The sequence below is a fragment of the Galeopterus variegatus genome, unplaced genomic scaffold (genome assembly GCF_000696425.1).
Source record: "Galeopterus variegatus unplaced genomic scaffold, G_variegatus-3.0.2 Scaffold130, whole genome shotgun sequence".
In the NCBI taxonomy this organism is placed as follows: domain Eukaryota; kingdom Metazoa; phylum Chordata; class Mammalia; order Dermoptera; family Cynocephalidae; genus Galeopterus; species Galeopterus variegatus.
In genome coordinates, this window is record NW_007726241.1 from 733701 (window position 1) to 755557 (window position 21857).

The following is a 21857-nucleotide window of genomic DNA, read 5'->3' on the forward strand; positions in this document are numbered from 1 at the left end:
TGACCTTGGTTAGGGACTACTTTTATTGGTTGTAGTTGGAGAGTTCCATAGGGAAGATTTATTCTAGAAAACTTAAGCAGGAAATTTAAGAAAACTCTGCTAGATCCTTTAAGAGGATTCTAAAGAAACACAAAATGTGACTACTTCTATATCATAAGTCCCTGGGTCTCTCTTATTCACCAGCAGTCCCAACACTCAGTAAATAAATAAGTGAATGAATGGGCATTAAACTATTAGAAGTGGGTCAGGATTCCTGAGATGTTATAATCCCAGTATAGTGTTCTTGAGGGATATATCCTCAGAAATTTGCACCACAAAATTTCTTAAAAAGTAAGAGAAAATGGCAGAAAACAAATTAAATTGCATCAATTATTTTTATATAGTTTTTAAAAAAGAGTATGTTTGTACTTATTAAGTCTATATAAGCAGAAGACACCAATTTTATAGGTGTGTAAATTTAGAGTTGTTGGTATGAGAATACAGCATTGAATGAGTCAAAGATTATTGCTCTATTTGCAAATCTTCAAACTGACAGACGCTTTTGGAAAAATTTGTGGCAATTTGTCTTTTTTAAAAGCAATGTCTCTGTAAATCTTACCAAAGTACTATGAATAAGGCTGTAAATCATTTCATTGGCTGCAGTAATGGAGCTTTTATTTCATGAGACCATGCCAAGAAACCTGGAGGCTTTCATTGACATTGAATCTTCTGTAACATTTGATACCTGTCCACCCCAACAAGGTGAATTTTGATGATGACTAAAACATTTTACCACAATTTTTGCTAAAAAGAAAATAAATAGAAATCAATGGTGTTAAGTCTGATGGTTTTAAAGAGATTCATAAGTTACCAGCAGGGAAAAAAACACTAGAAGTTATAGAAAATAAGTTTAACTACATTCACTAAATTTGCACACAGTAGCAGAATGAGTCAAGCATATGCTAGCAGGCAGCTGCATGCACATTCTAGTTAAAAGCCTGACTGACATTCTGGCCTTGAGTTTTATAAGTGCTGTTAAGTGTTACCCATCTTTTGCTTCAGATAGTGTCAGAACCTGAAAGAAATTAGGACAGGCATAAAAGAAATTAGGCTAAGGGCAAAAGTAAACCTGTAACCCTACATGTTTATAATCTCATCAGGTCTTTCAGGCACTGGCCAGTGATTTGTGTTTATTTATGTTCTGCTTGTTTTCCGGTGTCACAGAGTACAATAAATGAAAATTGGAAAGACACTAATTCGGATGGAAGGAAGGGTAGAGAACAGACACAATCCATGCCATGGGGTCGCAAACTCCCAGTTCAGGGGCCAGGCAGGTAGTGTGGGGCCCCTCGTCATTAGAACCACGCACTACAGAAAGGCTGAGAGGCTGGAGCACTTCCTGGAGAAGGGGTCTCAGAGTTGCTGCAAATCACTCACAGCTCAGTGGGGGCTGTGTAATGTACTGTTTTGTTTGTGAATATTCAATTCTGCTACAGAAAGCAAGAAAATAAAGGGGATAGATGAAACTCACAAGATGTGTTAAATGTAGATCAGGATGTCAGAAACCTATTAGACTAAGAAGACAGCAAATATTCATGGTACACTATGCAGTGTATACAGGAGGCATGTGAGACAGTTGCTATTCACGAAGTCTTGATGCATCATCTACTGCTGATGCCCATTCTGACCCCACCTGTTTTCTGCCCAAGAAACAAACACCACCCTGAGCTGCTCATCAGGTTAATTGGCAAACTATAGCTACTGGCTGGGCTTTCTTGCCGCTCTGTGCTTGCCTGGGTTGATATGATGCTGTTTCCAAGGGTTCTGCCTCTAGTCCTCTTTTTAGTCCTGCATCCTGTCCATAGGTGACCTCGTCCACTCCCACACCTGTGGCTCCCCTGGTGTACACACCAGGCTTACCTACCCCTGTCTCACAGGTACCATCTCCACCTGGACACCATCTGGATGCCCCATGGGCACCTCAATCTTCATATCTCTAAAACTGACCTCATCTTCTCTCCTCAAAGTGTCCAGCTGTATTCCAGCCTACATGACAGCAATATCTACCTAGTCACTCAACCAAAACTTTGAGTGGCACCCTGGCTTTTTCTTTTTCCTCAGGTACCAAGGTCCCATGTCCTGTGATTTCTACCTCCTTAAGCATCTAATTATTTTCCTCTACCCATCATCTCCAAGGATGTGCTAAATTTACCCAGGGCATCAAAGAGTCTTTGGAGGGACGACCCAAATGCTGAGCATAACGGACAGGGACCCTCACGTTCTGCCTGGGTTTACCTTTCCTCTCCTATCTGAGCTCTGGGCGTGATGGAAAAGACCCTTCTCTCCTCTCTTATCTCTTGCCATTCACTGCCTGAGCTCTCACTACTGACAGATGCCTGAATGAGCCATTATCTTCTCACCTCCAGGATTTTACCCTGGCTGTTTTCCTCGGTCTAGATTCCCTCCTCTCCCACCCCTACCAGCCCATCAGCCCATCGTCCATCATTTTATTCTAGCTACTCTTAATTTTCTTTCAAATTTTTCCCTAGATGTCAGTCCCTATCCCCTAAAACCCCAGCCTCACCTCCTTCCTCACCTCCATCCCTGGTCCTGATCTGAATTATGTGCCCTCCCCGCACGTTTCCATAGTCACCTGAGATTTCTCTCTCATTATGCTGTCAAGCAGGGTCCCAGAGGAAAGAGACAGCACGCTGTAATTAGGGTGACTCCAGGAGGTGTGGGACAGGTGCAGGGAGCCATAAGGATGGGGCAGGGACCCAGGTTAGTGACAGTGCAGCTGGCTGAGAGAGGTAAGGAGAGGGAGTGGTCACCAAGAAAGAGGAAGCCGTGCAGAAGAGCTTAGCTGGTGAGGAGCAGTGGCCTTCATTTGACTGTGACTGAGGCAACCTTGCAGGGAGGAAAGCAGGGGAATAACTCTCCTGGCCTTGCTCTCCTCCCTTCACCTTGACCTCATGCCAGGGTTCCCCACTGGCCAAACTGACCAGCAGTCAGAGGACAGGGAACGAGTAAAAATAATCTCAGTGCACCGCCTCCCATCCTGTAAGGGTGGAGAAGGATGGAGAGTGGCTGTAGAAGGACAGATGGACTGTATCTAGCACAGTCGCATACCTGCTTGTTCCTCGGTCTCCCTCATCGGACTGATTACCCGAGGACAGAGAACGTTTCTTTCATATTTGCATCCCTAGTGTCTAACGTATACTAGATGTGAAATGCCTGTGGATCGAATCCGAGAATATGGTAAAGTGGGCATTACTTGGAGGGCTGTGCTTCTAAGCTTGCTGCATGCTCTCTGGAGTCCAGGGCAAAATGGGGAACACAATGAGCTCTGTAATTGTCATTGTCTGATAAAAGGAAACATCATTTGGTTAGAAGAGATGGGTCCTCTTAGCGCTCAGTGCTGGGTAGAATTGAAACCAGTCATGTGACTGCCTCCATAAGAGGCACTCAGCTGCATAATGGACAATTTCTTTAACAGTGAAACCACAGGTGCAGAAACATTCTACGTGGGGTCTTTAAAAAGTATTAGTCCTTGATAAAACTAAATCCATGCTATTAAAAAGAAACCTAAAGGTGAATTGAGTTAATGTGGTCCACTTTGATTGATCTTGCCAAACCAAGATGTTCTTGGCAAGAAAGAACATCTTGCCAAAAAATGGCTGAGTGTTACCTTTCAAACCTGACCCCCTACATGAACCTCCAGTGTAATCCTTCCTGTGTTCTCTCTTCTCTCATCAGCCTTTTCATCAGATGAAAAGGATCAACTGGGAAACTCGCACTGGGGGACCATGGATCTATCAGATGGCAGAAGCCTGGGTCCCTGAATAACTATGCCGAGCTAAGCCCTTTCCCCACTGTCTGAAAACCTGTATTCTGAGAGCAAGAAATAAATCTTTAACATGTTAAACCTCTGAGATTTGTTGGGTTTTATGGCAACAGTTATTCTACTCCCACTAACACAGCTATAGCATGCTGTTCTAAAATCTGCACTTGGGTTTGTTTTAAATGCTGCCACTATGATTATTACAACCCATAGCCCGTATCATAATCAATTATTTTTATGGATGTCCTTTCCAGCTTGAATCTCATAATTTGAAGATTCTTGTATCGTTGTCATCTGTTTCAGATATGTTCCTTGGAGTCATGATGGAAAATAGCATATCCAGCATTCTGATGCATTTTACAATGTACAAAATCCTGTTCCATGCATTATCGCTTTAGATTCTCCTATCAACACTGGGGAATATGCGAGAGTCTGTTATTGTTTCCATTTGGCAGGTGATAAAACTGAAACTAAAAAGGTTAAGTCGAAAGTGGAAATAGCAACTAATTTACAGAGTTATTTAAAGGTTAAGCAAGAGAATTATTTAGTCTGCCTGGAACCTGATCAGCGTTAAGAGTTAAGTTTTCTTAATTCTTCTAACTTTCTTACAAGTTAGTCTATTGCTGGGACTGGGGGTAGGGCTGCACAGCTGGCTTCCTTGGGCATTTCCCTTTCTTTTGGGGGTCTGTCACATATCTCAGCATGACAGTGCCCGGGTAAGCATGGCAGCTGAAGGCCCTAGAGTGAGTGGGGAGAAAGAGAGAGAGAGGAGGAAGCTCTAAAGACTTACTACCTAACTTTGGAAAGAAGTGGCATTGTGTCCTTATCACCACATTTTCTTAGAAGCAAGCAACTAGGATCAGCACAAATTCGTGGAGAGGGGAGTTAGATTCCACCTCTTGATTAGAGGTGTGTCAAAGAATTTGCAGACATATTTTTAAACTACCACATTTTCTTTCTCTAAAATGCCTGCCTTTATGCAGACATGATGCTCAGGGGTAAGTGACTCATCCAAGGTCATTCAGCTGTTAAACGGTTCCACCAATACTAAATCCAATTTTATAACTCCAAATTCCATGCTCTTTTTCACTGCCCCAGAAAATCTCCTGTGATCAGTGCTGTCTAATAGCGTAAGTGAGAGATGTACCAGTCCCCAAATAGATTCAATTCTTTTAATGGCCTTGGAATACATACTTACATTTATTTTGCAGGAAAAAATATTACTCATGAAGCAGTCATCCATAAGCATTTTCCAAATTTCTTCCAAATATCTGTGTTTTTAATTACCCCCCAACAGATGCATTCATCTGCATTTTTTCCCAGATGAATCATTTTTTTGTTGTTTGTTATTTTTGACTGTATTTCTCACCTCTCAAGATCCTTTTGTATTAATTCTCTATCCCCCGCTTAAGTTAATATCACCTCCCAATTTGGAGTCTTCCCAGATTCCATGATCATAATCTCTGCTCTTCCTGTGTGCCACTAAATGAAATATTCTTTAAGAGTAGGAGGCCCGAGGAGCATTCTTTTTTGTTTTGTTTTTTTTCCTAGAGGCCAAAACCTCCACAGTTGAAATTTTCCATTGAACCAGAGAGTTTGAACTATGCCATTTTTTAAAAAACCTGGGGATTTGAGCAATGGTGTGGATCTAAAATCTCAGCAGGTCTACATATCAGTTTTGTTATTCTAGGCCATAACATAGATTTCCACTTAGGAGCTTTTCTCTGTTTGGGGTTCCCCAGAAGTTTCTAGAACCGTCCTTTCTGTGTCCCCCACCCAAAGGCTTGTTGGGAGCATGGAGTGGAAAGTAGAGAAAATGGATAAGGGGTCTCCAGTGGCTGTGGGGTCTCTGTGTGGAAGAGCACAGTCCTCAGAAATACAATGCAAGCACAGAGGCCCTGTTATATTTTCTAGTGGCCCCGTTAAAAAAGGGAAAAGAAACAGGTGAAATTAATTTTAATATATTTTATTTCACCAAATATGTACAAAATACTATCATTTGAACATGTAACCAATATATCCACGAAACATTTTTCATTCTTACTATTTCACACTTCTATATATTTATTCCTTATTTAATTGTATTTTGCACTTTCCATCAGAATGTACTGATTCTTAGAACCCTGTTCTGTTTTCTGGGTGATTTCCCCGTGCCGCGCCCCGTGCCTGACATACGCACAGCGCCCCGCACACATTCGCGGGAGAAGTCGGCCGGAGGGGTCGGCTTGGCGACGCGGCCCAGGCGGGGCGGCCGGCGTGGGTGTGGGGCGGGTGGGCGTGTGCGGGTGAACGCGGGTGCGTGTGGGCGTGCACAGTGGAGCGCGGGCAAGCGTGGACGTGTGCGGTGGAGCGCGGGTGAGCACGGGCATGCGCTGGGGCACGGACGTGTGCGGTGGAGCGCGGGCGTGTGCGGGTGTGTGCGGTGGAGCGCGGGCGTGCGCGGTGGAGCGCGGGTGTGTGGCTTCATCCTTCCGTGGCGCCCCCGGAGGTGGGGAGCTGGGTGGGCGTGTGTGCAGAGAAGAGGGAGGCGGGGAGGCCAGTCACTTCCGGGGCCGGTTCCAACCGGTGCAGACCACCCTGCATTTCGGGGGCGCGGACCTTGGGGTGCGGTGCCGTCCGGACCCCCGCGCACGCGGACGCTGCGGGGCTGGGGGCGTCCTCGGCCCGGGTTTCACAAAGGGCCCTCCACACCCCCGGGACGAACAGCTCCGAGGACTTGGTCTCCGGCGAGCGGGTCTTAGCCCTCGAGAGGTCGCCTTCATTTGGGGTTGTCTTTTTTTTATTATTATTATTACTAGGGTTTTTTTTGTTTTTTGTTTTTTAAAGGACTGGAGACCGATGCATGAGGGGCCCACGGAGGCGCAGGAGCGGTGGTGATGGTCTGGGAAGTGGAGCCGAAGTGCCCTGGGCTTCGGTGAGGCGTGACAGTTTATCATGACCGTGTTCAGGCAGGAAAACGTGGATGATTACTATGACACCGGCGAGGAACTGGGCAGGTACAGGGGGTGCCGGACGCGCACACGGTTGGGTCGTGGGAACGCGCAACCCGGGGGCAGGGGTAGTAGATGCGCACATTATGGAGAAAAGAATTACTTACCCAGGAGGGCCGGGGGTGGAAAAGAGCAGCTGTTCGGCGCTAGATTAGGATGCGGAGTGTATTGATCAGGACCCCTGGACAAGTGCAGGTTTAGTTGTCCACACACGACACTAACTCATGTCACCTTCCGCCGCTCTGAGACAAGGAGGCAGATGCTAAGATTGTCATAGCAGCTGGAATTAGCTCTTATGTGTGGTTTAAACAGAGTCCAGATTAATTAATAGGCTTTTAAAATCTTAATACTACTTTCCTTCTTTCTAAATTTTCAGTGTAACATAAGCAAGTATTGGTAGGTGGTAAGTGGAGACCTGTCAGATGTTGATGTGGGGCTTGGATTTTAAAACTTCTTCCAGCCAGGAATTTAATTACTCACTTGGTGTTGGTGGTTGCTTTGGTTTCATTTACAATGTTAAGTTTTTAACAAATCAACCAGGGTCTAATATGGCTGTCTGGATCCAGAGCATACTTCCATTGCTTATAGGAGCTGTGATTCTTTGGTGTAAAATCTTTCAGTTTCTGGGTAAACAAAGAATGATTTCTTTGGAGCATCTAAGGGCTGATCTCTGTTTCCTCTGGGCATCCCACAGTGTTGAGCTCTGGTCTATTTTAGCAGAAAACCCAATTTTCATATCTAAATTTAAAATTTGGTTTATGGAATTTGTGGTGTAATTGAATTATGAGGGAAGTAGGCAAAAGGATCTTTAAGCAAACAAAAAAAGTCTGTGTTTACTTATATGTGTATTGAAATATGTATTTCTCCATACATACCTAATGTCCTGACATAAAGCTTACTTTCTCATGAAAAGGAAATTCAGAAACACCCACATCCTAGATTATAATGAGAATTGTGAAAGCTGAGCTTAACTAGAATTTTTTAAGACCTCAAATGATAGTGCAGAATGTTTATAAAGTTGCTGTAACAGAGTTTTGTTTTGGTTTGGTTTTGGCGGCTGGCCAGTACAGGGATCCGAACACCTGACCGTGGTGTTGTAACACCTGGCTCTAAGCAACCGAGCCAACAGCATTCACTCAAAGCACGGTGGGAGCCTGTTCTTAGGAGGAGCATGTTAAATATTGGAGATTCAGTGAGTCAATAAGGAGAAAAGCTCTTGAAAAATCACATTTCATGGGTATGTTTAAGATTAAGGTTTGAGTGTGTGGTTGAAATATTTGGTTTAAGTGGAATTAAATCACTTTATTCCTGCGGTTTTCAGCAAGATGAGTGGTATATGGAGTTTTCCTTTGGGACTATAAAAAATGGGAAAAAATATATTTCAGTTCTATTTGTGTACTATGGTCCGATTATATAAATTCTGTTTTAAGGAGATAGGTTAAAATTAGGTGAGATGAGTGTCTTATGGATTAACCCTATTGACCTTATTTTCATTAGGGTCTTTGGGTAGAATCACGTTTTATGAGAAAGACAACACAAGGCCTCCCTGTGGCTGGCGAGGGGAGTTTGTGATCGTACCTCGTGGGCGTGATGACAAGGGAGGTGGATTGCTCATTTGTCACTAGCATCTCGCTTTGATTTTGGCTCTGTCTACATTTCTGTGTATAACTTTCTTCCCACTGTGCAAGACTAATTGACAAATTGTTTGTTAAATAATTTATGTGACCTAGGAATTTGAAAGAAGTGCTGTGAAAAACTGGGAGTTAGGATTTTTTTAAAATAAAATATACATACCCATCTATCTCGTATAGCTGCTATTGTTTTTGCCCAAAAAATGGGGCAAAAAGGGCCGGCCCGTGGCTCACTCGGGAGAGTGCGGTGCTGATAACACCAAGGCCCCGGGTTCGGATCCCACATAGGGATGGCCGGTTCGCTCACTGGCTGAGCGTGGTGCTGACAACACCAAGTCAAGGGGTAAGATCCCCTTTCCAGTCATCTTTAAAAAAAAAAAAAAAAAAAAATGGGGCAAATGGTTGATTTTTTTGAAGGTTTTTCAAATCCTGTGATTTTTGTATCTGTCTTAGAAATAAAGCCAGTTCCCCAAAACAAGTCCTGATGTAAGATGGATGTGTAGGAAAGATGCTGCTTATATGGTGTCATGTGTCACTGAGAGTAGAGGCAGGAGTTTAGTGACAGAAATGGAAATGGGCAGATATTTGGCACAAATGTAGGACTGTTCTAAGCAGTTAGTTATAAGCTTCTAAGCAGTGAGTTGTAAGCAGACCAACGTCTAGGATTTAAGACTTACCCACATGTCTTTAGCAGTTATGTAAATAATAGCTTCTCGCTTGCCTTATAAATGTACTGAGACAAAGTCCACAGCTAGAGGTGTGGAGATGGGTTTTTAAAGTAGAATAAAGTGTTGTTATTGTTTTACTTTTAGGAATGTATGTGTGTGTGTGTGTCTGTGTGTATAATTGCCTAAGACCCCTGTAAAAGCTCTCAGTCAACTGTCGAGAACTTTTATCACAGAGGGACCACTGGACAGATATCCTGGCCCCAAACCCAGTTCTGCAGCTTTACTAGGTTTATAGTCTTGGACAGGTCACTTACCCACTCTGACCCTCAGGATCTTCATCTATAAAATGAGAGGCCTAGTGCTTATTTCTGGGCTGTTGTGAAAATCGAGTAAACCAACACATGTAAAAGTATTTTATCAGCAGTAAAGAGTTAAACAAATATAGATATTACCTGTAGGACTGGCCAAGACGTGTGGGTGTTCCAGGCAAGCTGACAACTTGACCTGCACCTTAATATTCTTGAAGTATCTGTTTACCAACTTCGGGACGGGACGTCCTGTGGGGAAAGGGTCATGGGGGAGACCTGTTGCTGACAGCATCTGGCCTCTCCACTATGATTCTGAATAATGCATCTCTGGCCTCAAAGCAGAAACAAGTTCCTGCAAGTAAATGGGACTGTCATCTTTATAAGACTGGTGATCTTCGATTTTGACCCTAGGAAGAACCTTCCTAGGGTCAAAGATCTGCTTCTGTCACATGCGGTTGTCTCTGAGAGGAGTTCTTATACATGTGGTTTTCTCCATCTGCTGTTACACTGGGTTGTTTTAATGCCCCAGGATGACCCAGTATCTCTTATCAGTTGGCACCTCCGGCAGCTGCAGGCTGGCTCACACCACCATCAGGCTCTGGTTACACCCTTGGGCGTGGTTCAGCTTAACCTGTGAGCCTCCGCGGCACCTCCCTGTACACTGCTTTCCTGAGGACTGACCTTATTTACTATTCCACTATGTGACCTTACATGATCTTAAGACCTGAGTTCCACTTCCTTAATAAATCCTTTCAAATCTTGTCTGAGAAACTCCGCTGGTCCATGACCACAGATTGCCCAGTGACATGTTCCATCCCTGTTTTATACTATTCTTAGCCTCGTGTTGCTGCTTGTAGTTAGCTTGCAACTTCCTTCGGGGTGTGCTCTGTGGTTGGGTGTAGCTGTGGCCCTTTCTCCCCGGGGTGTGCATTGTGCTGTAGAATACTGGGCAAATGTTTGACCAATGCCTGATAGAGCTAATGCAGATCGGCTGGTGCAATATTGAAACCAGAATGTGGATTTAAGATGCAAATGATGGTGCAGATGCTGATGCTGTTAGAGTGGCAGTGTGCGGTGTGGAATAGACTCAGTACACTCATTTGGAAAGTGGAAAGACACCTACCTTTGGAGGGTGTTGTGAGAATTGAACAGTAGCTCTAAACATCTGACACTGCCTGATATGTCATTTTTAATAACTTATTTTCCTTTTCCCCATCACAGTGTTTACCACATTGCCTAGTAATTGCTTATTTGGTTATCTGCTTTCCCCACAGGGCCATGACCAACGTTGGACTTGCTCATCGTTTCTTATTTCTAATACCTAATTAGATGCTTGACACTTAGTAGCTGCTCAGTAAACATATGCAGATTGGCTGAATGGGTCATTATATGTAAAGCACCTTGAAAAAATGTAAACATTAGGTCCTCAATGAATGGTGAGCCTGGTGGAGATGAGCACTGAGGACGTAAAGTCAGCAGCTCATACAAATAAAGCTCTGCGTTGGCGTTGGCGTTCTCTGCCTGCACATAAAGAGCACGGCAGCCAGAGTTTCCAAGCACGAGATCAGTTTTACACAGAACAAGTGAGGTAGAGCATTAAATATTTTACATTGGTTTGGATGGTCATTGGAAGCTAATAATTTAAATTTAAAACATTCCCCTTTGGACATAAAATCCACAGGCATTTTCATTGAAGTAAGAAATTGCCATAAGTCCCGATAGTCTAAGAACATCTGTCAACTGATTTGCTGTGGATCGCGGGAGTTAGTACTGAGGATGCTGACAATCCTGTGTGGCTAGAGGGAGAGACTTTCTGGCATGTTTTCTCTTTGGAGGTGGGACTCACAGGCCACAGATGGGTTGTCTAGGGAGATCATTCTTGGAGGACTGTGCTGAATGTGATTTTTCTCTTCACATTTCTGACTTGGAATGCCCTCAGATGTTTCCTCTGGTAGGAAAGGCTGCAAAGCTTTAAGAGAGATAAAATTCAAATACATACTCATATATTAGAGGTGATGGTTAGTGATTTTAAAAACCTGTACGTTTTAGGGAGGTCTAATGATAGTCTTCCAGAATGTGAAGGGGGCACCTGGTGGTGGTGGTAGCAAATGCAAGTATGCTTGGATGCTTGGTTGTTTGGGACTTCCTGGGCAGACATCATTTAGATTCAAGAGGGCCAGGAATGATCGTGGTGGAGGTTTTTATTAATGGGAAAGCCAGAGAATACTGCAGCTGACTTAGTGGGCCCCCATGCCCTTTTACCCAGGCTTGGGTCTCACCCGGCCATTTAGGAACCTGAAGGCCATGTAACACTGGCATGCCCTTGCAAAGCCCTGAAATACACAGCTTAAATTTACAGACAGGGGTGCTCAGATTAACTCCGGTCATTGTATACAGGCGTTATAGCAGGGGAGGCGACACTGTCTTCCAGTTTGTCCTCTTGTCTTCCAGCAAAGTTGTAACCCCTTTGAGGCACAGGCCGCCAGTTCCTTCCAGGTAGGGTCGGGTTAGGAGGGTGAGTGGGTGGAGTAGGTGGGAGGCACCAAGGCTTGCTGCCACATACCTGCTGAGATGGTGAGGGGGCTGGGGGAGACAGGGTCTAAGCCCCGTGACTGACAAGGGCAAGGTGGTGTTGCCTGACTCGGCAGGGAAATGTGTTAGGAACTTTAATTCTAGTCTACTGCTGTGTGCACCTCACCTAACCAAGCGTCATGTACAAGTGAAATAAAACATGATGTTAGTAGAAATTGACTTCCGATCATGAGACAAAGGAAGCTGCCCCCTGACAGGAGGGGAGTGGCTTCCTTGTGAAGAGCAGCAACCCAGAGACCTCAGGCACCCGGACCTGGAGGAAGCCTGAGTGATCCGCTCGGCCTCCCTTTGTGCTTTGTCCAGGTGGTGTTTACACAGGTCAGATGGCTTTTGAGGCAGCTGGTTAGTAGGTGGCAAGAGACAGACCCAGAACCTGGGCCAGGCCTGTTCCATGATCTGCACTCCTTAGGGTTTGTTAATTTCCCTTTTTTTGAAAGCCAAATGCAGTTGGTAGTTAAGAGAGGCGACGTGGGCAGCCGTTCCATGCCAGTCCGTTTCGGCACGTGCTTTGGAGAGGATGGTGATGAGCAGATAATGACCACGTCACTGCAGGCTTTCATGTGAAGCCAGCCAAAGGCAGCTCAGAACCCTACAGGCCTGGACGACGCACTGGAACCTTCCTTTTCCAGATGGTTTGAGCCCTGCAGTTATCAGTGGGGTTAGTGTGGGGCGTAGTTTTACCCAAGTCTCAGAGTTAATAGTTTAGCTGTTTAGAAAATTCACAGAACACTTTGATTGTTATTTAACTTTTGAGCAATGTAACGTGTAAGAGTCTGGCCTCTGCCCCGTGGGCCTCCCTCCTGCTTGACCAACAGTCTCCTGTTTCAGTAAGTGGCACTAGTCTGGCTAGCCTAGAACTGGAGTGTGATTGCTTCGGATTTTATGTGGGAGGTGATATTTAATTGTTTTGCTTAAGGTTGTTGAGGTAATTTATCAAAATGGAATGCATCATTTCTCAGCCTTGAAGAAGATAATATGGAAGTATAGTGTTTATAATAAATCTGGTGTATCGCTTTGTTAACAATCTAAATGAATTTTTTTCACTGAAGTTATTTTTTTTATTGAAACATAATTGATTGTATATATCTGTAGGATACAGAGTTGAATATCATTACCTGTTTGCAATATGTGATACTCAAAACAGGATAATTAGTATATTCAACTTGATACAGTATAACAGATTTTTGTGGCCCTTTATCAATTCCTCCTTTACCCCTTTCCTTCCCCTTTTCCCACCTGTGTAACCTCAGTTCTGTTCTCTCCTTTTGAAAGTTCAACGTATTATTGTGATTGTTGTATCTTTCTTTCTTTCATTTATTTATCTAAATGAGTTCCATTAAATGTGCAGTTCAGAGAGGGTGGAGAAAAAATGTTGGCATTCGGATTTTCTACATCATCTAACTAACACGGGTTTGAAATAACTCTCTGTGACTAGTTAGTCTCTCCTAAGGAAAACAAAAACTGTAGTTGTATCTCAGCTGTAGGTTTAATGTGCTAGAAAGGCTTTTACAGAGGAAAAATATCCCACTCCAGAACAAAACAAAGTAGTCGTGTGGTGGTAAGTAATCTCAGGAGGTACCTGACAGGTGTGGGGCACACTGACACGTTAGTCACTTCAGGCTTTTTTAGGGGACATTGAGAGCTAGTGGGGCTTACGGATCTCACTGTGGTCATTTAAGTATGATGCTGTTTACCTCTGAGAAATGATCATGGGGCTTTTTCCTTATATCCTACCTGTTGACAGTTTACTCGTGAGCTTGAGAAATGTTATTCAATAACCTAATGTATATTCAGAGGCGTCAAGAGAGGAAGGAGTTTGGGGGAACTTTGATTTTTTTGTACTTAATGAACACGTTCAGTTTTGGATGAAGAGCGTAATGTTTGAACCAATGAATGCTTGTAAACTGCTGATCTCTGGTGTGTGAAAAGTTTATATTGACGGTGCTGTATTCATAAGCTTGATGGTTTGGGGCTGGGACATTTGGCTCTGAGTATGGACTCTCTTTTGGGACATTTTATTTTCTGTCAAATCTGCCTGATTATTTTTGGGTATATGTGATGAAGGGAACTGGTTTTTAAATATTTTAAGTACAGTTGATATTACTAATTTGCACCTACAAGAATGAACTAATTTCCATTGTTCTGTCTATGGTTCATTGCTTTCTACTTTGTAAACCTTTTCTTTTTATCTTAAAAAGATTGCCAGAAGTTTCGAGACCTTATCACAGTCCCCCATGCCTGGCCTACAGTGTAGAATTTTCCAGTTGAAAATGAAGTATAAAGTAATCAGTGCCTGTCTTTTGTCTTGTGATGAAAAGGACTGGATTTTCTTTCCTCTGAGCTGCCTGTCTATGTATCTGCCTACAACCTGGCTGCATGTGCGGGAAGGTAGGTAATGACTTAGGTGACACAAGGAGAGGCAGAGGGATACTTTGGGACAAAAGGGAAAAGAGGTTAGTGATGAGTGTCTATTCAGTTCTGATATTTTTGCCCTCCTTTGAGAAGTTTTTTAAAATATAATTTCGCCTCCTTTGTGAAAGGCTTAGTTTTTTTGCCATCTGTGGTTTGTGGGTAAGCAGCAGAAATGTGTGTCTCTGGGAAATGATGAAAGCCTGCGACCTTTTGAGTGTAATATTTAATAGACTGGGAGTTACAAGCTGTTTCACTTTACAAAAGCAAAGCTTTAGGTACTGTAGGTATATGTCTCCTGTGAATGACTTTTAACAGATTGCTGCTGACGTTGGAGATGCTGTCCTTAGATATTTGGTAAGCCAAAAAGCTCTAAAAAGTTATTTGCTGCCTTAAAAATTTGGTCTATAAATCAGTATAATTGAAAGCAGAGCCTGCAAGGAGTTTCTGCTGTGCACCTGGCATGGGAATATAGAGAGATGTTTTTCTAAAATGTTATCTGCACCACTCAGAGACTCTCCAATCAGCATGGGAACTGCAGTTTGCAGTGCCAGAAACTTCCCCCGATTTTGTTCTCAGGAGCTCCTCTGACTTCAGAGAATCACGGTTTCATTGGCTTCCTCTCTGCAGCCTGTGGAGGAGCCCCTTTCTCCTGTTGATTCCTCTCCTCTGTCTTCCAGAAATGCAGCGGCACCAGCATGCCCAAGGCCAGGCCTGGTGGCTGAAGCCGCTGCCCCTGGCTTTCTCACCGACGACATCATTGCACGTAGGTGGAATAGGTGGGAGAGTTTGCATCTCCCACTAGAGCTGATAAGGGTCTGCTCCAAGCTCCCTCATTTATTCCATCTCACGTGGAGCTTCAGGCATCTGAGTCAGTTGTTTCAGAGAGGAAGTGAGTTAGCACAAGCGGAAAATTTTCCAGGATGAAATTTTATCTGTCTGTGCTTTCCACCCCACCCTCCTTTGGTGCAAAGAGATAAGAATGCTTGGCAGATACAGTGCTGCCCAGGGGACTGTAAGCCTGGTGGCCGTGGAGAAGCGTGAAGTCCCTCGGTTTTGGTAAATATGATTCGGACATTGAATGACTTTATCCTGTTTTAAGAATATTACTAATTAATATGGGCTGTCCTTTGTAGGCCTCATCTTCAGGAACTACATTCTCTTTAATGCAGATAATTTTTTAAAGTTTTCTACATCAGAGAGAGTTATAACCTGAAGAATAAGAAGCAAATACAAATACGAAATGACTGTACTGGTTTTGCCCTGCAGCTTCTGCAGAGAATGACCACGGCTGCTCCACCAGGAAGGCTCCCTTTCTGATGTCTCCTGTCCCTTATCAGTCTGCATTAGGTGACCGGCCAACCTGTATTCTTTGACATTTGGCTTATGCATATGATTCTTGGCTCCCCTATGGATTGGGAGATTTCTGAGGGTAGAGAACATGGCTTTTTGTGTCTCGTGTTTGGCTGGGATTAAGCTAAGTGTATGGTAGGCCTTGTTCATTTGGTACATGCCCTTATAAGGGTACATATCCACAAATTAGAATAGTGGCTCAGGGCTTTGGACCCAGTCCCTCACTGCAGAACACACTAGCTGTTACCCTGGGAAAGTCACTTGACTTCTGTGAGACTCAGTTTTCTTATCTATGAAATGGGGATAATCATCCTGCCTACCTCCTAAAGTTGTCGTGAGGATGTACGTGATATGTGTAAAGTGCCTGGCTCAGTTTCAGGCACATGGTCAGTGCTGGAGAACTGGTGGCTGTTTAACGAGACAGAGAGAGACTGTATAACATGCTTCTGCGTCTATATTCCCGGGTCCTACCTCTGACCCAAGACTCAGTTTATGTGCTAGGCTCCCTTAGCGAATCCACCTGATAGTGTGCTGGATTATTCTTAGAGTTGTCAAGAAACATATTAACTGGGAATTTAGCTGTGTGATTGAAAGTGGGCTGCTAGAAGCAGAGCTCAAAGGGATGCCACCCAGACACCATGGGAAACAGGAGGGAGATGCTTCATGTTAAGGAGGATCTATTGAGATGGGAAGAGACGCATTCAAGGAAGCAAGGACAACTGAAAGCTACACCCGAGCCAGGAGGAATTAGCTATTCAGTAGAGAATTGCTCAGAAATGCTTTGGGAGATAGCCGTCCTGGCATTACTGGGAACCTGAGACCATGTCAGCACGTAAATTCACGTTTTAATACATCGTGCTTAAGTTCCTGCAAGGTAGATTTCATTCTTCTAGCTTGCTTTTAGAATTAAAAACTGGCTTAAGCAGCCAAATAAGACACTAGAAATCTGATTAGGAAAACAAAGAGTTGATTTTTGTTATGGATCATTATGTAGAAAAGAGTCTCAAATGAGCGTAGGCACCTGCGTTCCTGACCAAGATGAGCTCACTCAGAATGTAAGACCCCGAGGCTCCATTCATTTCTGTCACATACTGATTTAAGATGTGAAAATGAGTGTTTTGCCAAGTCAGAATTGTCCGTGCCAAGAAAAGCCTATTAGGTTGGTGGCTGAAAGGCTGAATTGTTAGGATTTACTCAATGGCAAGGCTCTGCCAGCTGCAGTGGGTAATGCCCACTTGCACGTTGGAGTGGCCGTCCTTGTTCTCCTGGAGTGGGGTCTGGTTTGTTCAAGGAACACGGCTGCTGAACGAGCGGCTGCTTTAAAAGATTCTTCCTTATTCTTTGTGCTCGTTGGGTTGACATCTTTCGTTTATAAAACAAACTCTCACACATTTGCAAAGGAAAATGCCTGAATATTGGGTCTATAAGGTGAGTCCAGATAAAATACCAAGGAGTGAAAATACAAATCTAGTAAAAGGCAACATAAATGACTGTTAAACAGAATCATCATTTGAATCATAATATTTATCTACTGTTCATTCACTCCTCGAGGGCTGCTTGACCATCTGAATACTGTGGTGCTTGCTGTGGTAGTGGCAGGACCCTTCATCTCAACAAGCTTCTAATCAGGAAGGGTATATGGACTCTTATACGACCAACAATAATAGAAAGCCTAATTAAGATGTGAGATAAAGCATGGAAAAATGGTTTTTTGGAGTTCAGGCAAAGAAATCACTCATTCGTTCAGATTCTTGTGGGGGACATGAACATGTAAGCAGGCGGGTACAGGAGTGAGTCTGTAAGTGTGTCTCTACCCACATACTCCCTGGAGGAAACTGGAAATCAGACACGGAGGAAGGAGACAAAGAAACTAAGATTTCCTAGGAACACACACCAGACCAGTAGCTGGAGGGAGGTATTATAATACACACTTTACAGATGAGAAAACCGAGGTTCAGAAAGACCATTGGTCTTGGGTTGTGTGTTAAAAATGGCAGAGGCAACAGATGGATTCCCAGACTGCTAAGCCATGTCTGGAAATTGGGTGGTGGCAGGTACAGCTCATGTTGTGACCTGTTCCTCTGTCACTACCTTTGGAAGGGAAGTTTAAAGAAGTTTAAAATATTTAGCACAGTGCTGACTCAGCAATACATGTTTCCTTTCTTTTTTCCTCTAAACCAGATTCTCAACCTTGGCAGTAGTGACAGCGTGGTCTGGAACATGCTCTGTTGTGGGGACTGTCCTGTGCATTGTAGAATGTTTAGCAGGGTCTGTGGCCTCTGCCTACTGGATGCTAGTGGCAGTTTCCCATCCTCCAGTTGTGACAACCGAGAATGTCTCCAGACATTGCTGAATGTTGCTTGGGGGGCAAATCCTCCCTGCCTCTATCGAGAACCACTGGGCTATAGGATAAAGACAGGTAAGCCTTGACTGATGGCCTTAGGGAGCTGGAACAGGTGTAGGCAAGGAGGAGCCTGTACACAGTGGGCCAGGAAAACACCCTCGAGCTTCCTGTGGACTGAGCTGAAAGAACATATTGACCTTGGGTGTCCAGAGCTGGGGAGAGAAGAGAATAGGCTGGCAGGTGCTGTCAAGTGTGAGGTCCAGGGCAGGTGCTGTTTCACTCTGGCTTGTGTGGGCTGTCCCAGGAGTGCTGGGGTCTGCTGTGTCCCAGAGGTCTGGGCTGCACCTGACAATGAGTAAGGCTGGAGGATCTGCTGGTCACTTTCGGACGACACTCGCTGGGTGTGATAGCTGACACATCGAATTGCTTTTCCTTCTCCGCACTTATCACCACTGGAATGGCGTATCTAGTTGTATAATTACTTTCAGCGTCATTCTCTGCCGTAAGCCTGGAAGCTCCTGTGGTCCAGGTCTGTGTCTTGTTTTCTGCTGTTGCACTGAGCTTTGGTAAAATCACAAATGTCTGGGGAACTGACGGACTTGTGACTGCATTGAAAAGAAAATACATCCACATAAGGGAGGTGTTGGTCCCTCTGGGACATGATTTTTTTTTTTTTTTTTTTCGTGGCTGGCTCATGCAAGTATCAAACCTTAGTGTTATCAGCACCATACCTAACCAACTGAGCTAACCGGCCATGATCTGGGACATGATCTTGTTCAGTTCTGGGTGAGATACCAACAGACTTGAGGGAGTTCAAAGAAGGCAAAAGTCAGGGAACCCCATTACCTCAGGTATAATACCACAGGTATGTTATTTACCTGTGCAGTCAGGCACTTTGTGCACCTTTTTGCAAATATTACTGCATCTAATACCTCAGACCAACCCCTCATGGGGACCCTCTATTTCAGGGCTTGGCAAACTTTTCTGTAAAGACGGTGCATGTTTTCAGTTTGTGGGCTGCATGGTTCCTGTTGCAGCAGCTCAGCTGCACTGCTGCAGCTCTATGGTAGCCACAGACAGTACAGCATGTGCCTGCGTGGGTGGGCCGTGTTCCAATAAAAACAGGCAGTGGGCCGGATTTACCCTGTGGGCCAGAATTTGCTAACCCCTGCTCTGTTTCATTGATGAATAAACCAAGGCTCAAAGAGATTGAATAATTTAATTTGCCAAAATGGGTAAGTGGCAGAGCAGAGATTCAGATCCCAGGCTGTCTGGCTCCGAAGCCCACGTCCTTTTCGCTTCCTCACATGGCTCACAGACACGCATGGGCAGTCTGTTGGGTGGGGATAGGCTTGTTTGGGTGACACCAGGATGCCACATTGGGGGCCCATGGTAGGGGCATTGGGGAGCAGGTTGGCTCAGAGCAGGCTGTGGGTGGGGTCAGGAGGGCCACCTGTCTGGGATTTTGAGGAAGGGATCTCTGTGTTGGGGAGGGAGTTGAGCTGGTAGCCTCTGAGGATCTTTTCCAACCCTGTGGACCTGTGGCCATCAGCAGAAGGAACCACGTGGGTCGTGGCTTCCCTCAGAGCCTTTCCCTAGAGCAGCATCTTCCCCCAGGAGCTGCTGGGCCAGTCGCTGCTGCTTTGTCCCCGTTCTTAGTGTCCATCTCACTGGCCTCCTGCCCACTCATGATGGCCACTTCCTGCTGGGTGGGCCTCGCAGCCTCCCCCTGCTCCCCTGCAGTGGTCAACAAGTACCCCATCCCCTTTCCCTAGCTCCATGCGTTCACCCCAACACTCAGCCAGATCCCCAGGGAGAACACAAAGGAGCGTGTAGGACAGTTGTGGTGGGGTTGTCCGAGCATCGCAGCCCCTGCGTCCTGGCGTCTGAAGGGGTGTGGATGAGCGGTGGCCTCTTGCTGTGCTCAATGCCAATTTGGAGCTCACACTCGTGCTGGACTGGCTGCCAACTTTGGCCCTTCTCCTTGGCGTGGAGGTTGGGACTCTGTCTCCAGCACTATGTGTCTCCAGGAATTCCAGCTAGAGGTGGGGCTGGCCAAGTCCTCCCACATGCCACCAGCTTTGCAGCGTCCACACTGCCAGGCCTCGAGGGCCAGGCCACAGCACGGTCTGGGCCACACTGTGTGCTCCCTGCAAATGCTGCTGTGCCTCTGCAGTCACCCTGGGCTCCGGGCCACCGTGGCAAGCATCGCTGTCCCCCCCTTGCCCTCCCTGTTGTGCGGACTGCTGTGAGTCATGGCCCAGCGCTGTCTGACCCCATCCACCCTGCCTCTCCCAAGAGTGGCATGCTGCTGCCGTCTTGATGACTCTGCCTTTAACCTGCTTAATAGCTGTAGTTTTTTAGGCTGATTCCTAAATTTTGGTCAAAGCTGGATAGCTCTTTGCTTTTTATTCTCTTTTTATCCTCTTAGGACCCTCCTGGTTTCTGTCTCTGCACCAGGCTGAATGGTACAGTGTGCTGCATGGCGGTCCGGAAGCCATATAACTTATTTCCTTAAATTTCCCTTCTCCTAGGGGGACTTTAAAGGTACATGGTCAGGTCTGGGGGCCCTGGCAGGAGGTGTGAAGAGTGCTTTCTGCCATGCCTGCGGACACGCTGGGGTTGGGGTGTTTTCAGATGTGCTAACCAAGGCTCAGGAGGGGTGCTTTTATGGAAATGGGTTAGAGAAGCTTATGGGGGTGGGGGTGGAAGGACAGGGCTGATTTGGAGGGCCCTGTGGAAAAGGAAGGAAATTGGATTCCCTCATCATGGTCCAGGTATGGGTGGTCAGGTGTGCACTGTCTGTCAACAGAAGGGGAGCCGATACCATGCCTAGGGCTGAGCTGGCACACATAAGAGGGCCACCAGCACGTGCCACTTTGGGGAAGAAATACCACTACCTCGCTCTCCTCCTGCCCCCCAACCTTCTGTAGGGAGCCAGGGTGGCACGGTGTGCAGGGAAGATTAAAGAATAGATTGGGGGTTGGGGAGGGACGGACAGATGGGACAGATGGAGAATAACCAGGAAAGGGCGACCAGTGGTAACAGTAGTGATATGTTAGTGGGCGTGCTGTGTTATACCCCGGTGCAGCTGATCAGTGATTCCTCTCTCCTCCTTGGTCAGCTGGGTGTATATTGCATTCTCCTGCGAAGTTGTTGCTGAGCATCTCACCTCAAAGTGGTGCCCTTATTTTGCAAACTTTGTGGGCAATTCCTCATTGGCACACTGTCCAGCACTAAGACCCCCCACTGTGTGTATGTGTGTGTGTGTGTATCTTCCCTAGATTGTGAGCCCCTTAAGGTGTTATAATTCTTTTGTTCCCAGCACCTTGCAAAAAAGAAGGTACTTCAGAATTATCTGTTATTTGATGATCAATTCCATTAACTGGTCATAATCACCAAATTCTGAAATAAAGGACTGTAGTCATAGTTCCTATGAGTTTTAAAGGTGGACTGAATCATTGCTGAAAAGTTTCTTAAGATGCATAGTACGTTTAGAATATTATAGAATAACCCTGTGACGTGACAGAGTGGGTCCCAGTATTGCTGTGTGCTAGCTGGGGTAGCATGGGATGCAGACAAAACAGCTGTGTCCTTTTCATTGTAGCATATGACGATTTCCCCCAAATCTGTTGGTACTTTTTACCGTGTTACCCATTCTCAGTGTCATATATATTTTAAAATTTTAAAGCATAGGGGCGAGGTGACTCTAGTGGGAACAAAATGTGGTTGACCCTATTTC

The 21857-nt window shown here is 45.2% G+C and overlaps 1 protein-coding gene across 1 annotated transcript in view; it reads left to right on the forward strand.

Annotated features, from left to right (window-relative positions):
• Positions 1-6644: 6644 nt before the first annotated feature.
• DAPK1 (death-associated protein kinase 1) overlaps positions 6645-21857 on the forward strand; it is a 177290-nt gene continuing 162077 nt past the window's right edge. Inside the window, exon 1 of the mRNA XM_008588607.1 lies at positions 6645-6816. Coding sequence (XP_008586829.1) covers positions 6755-6816 — 62 coding nt within the window. The 5' untranslated portion in view covers positions 6645-6754. The remainder of the gene's footprint in view (positions 6817-21857) is intronic.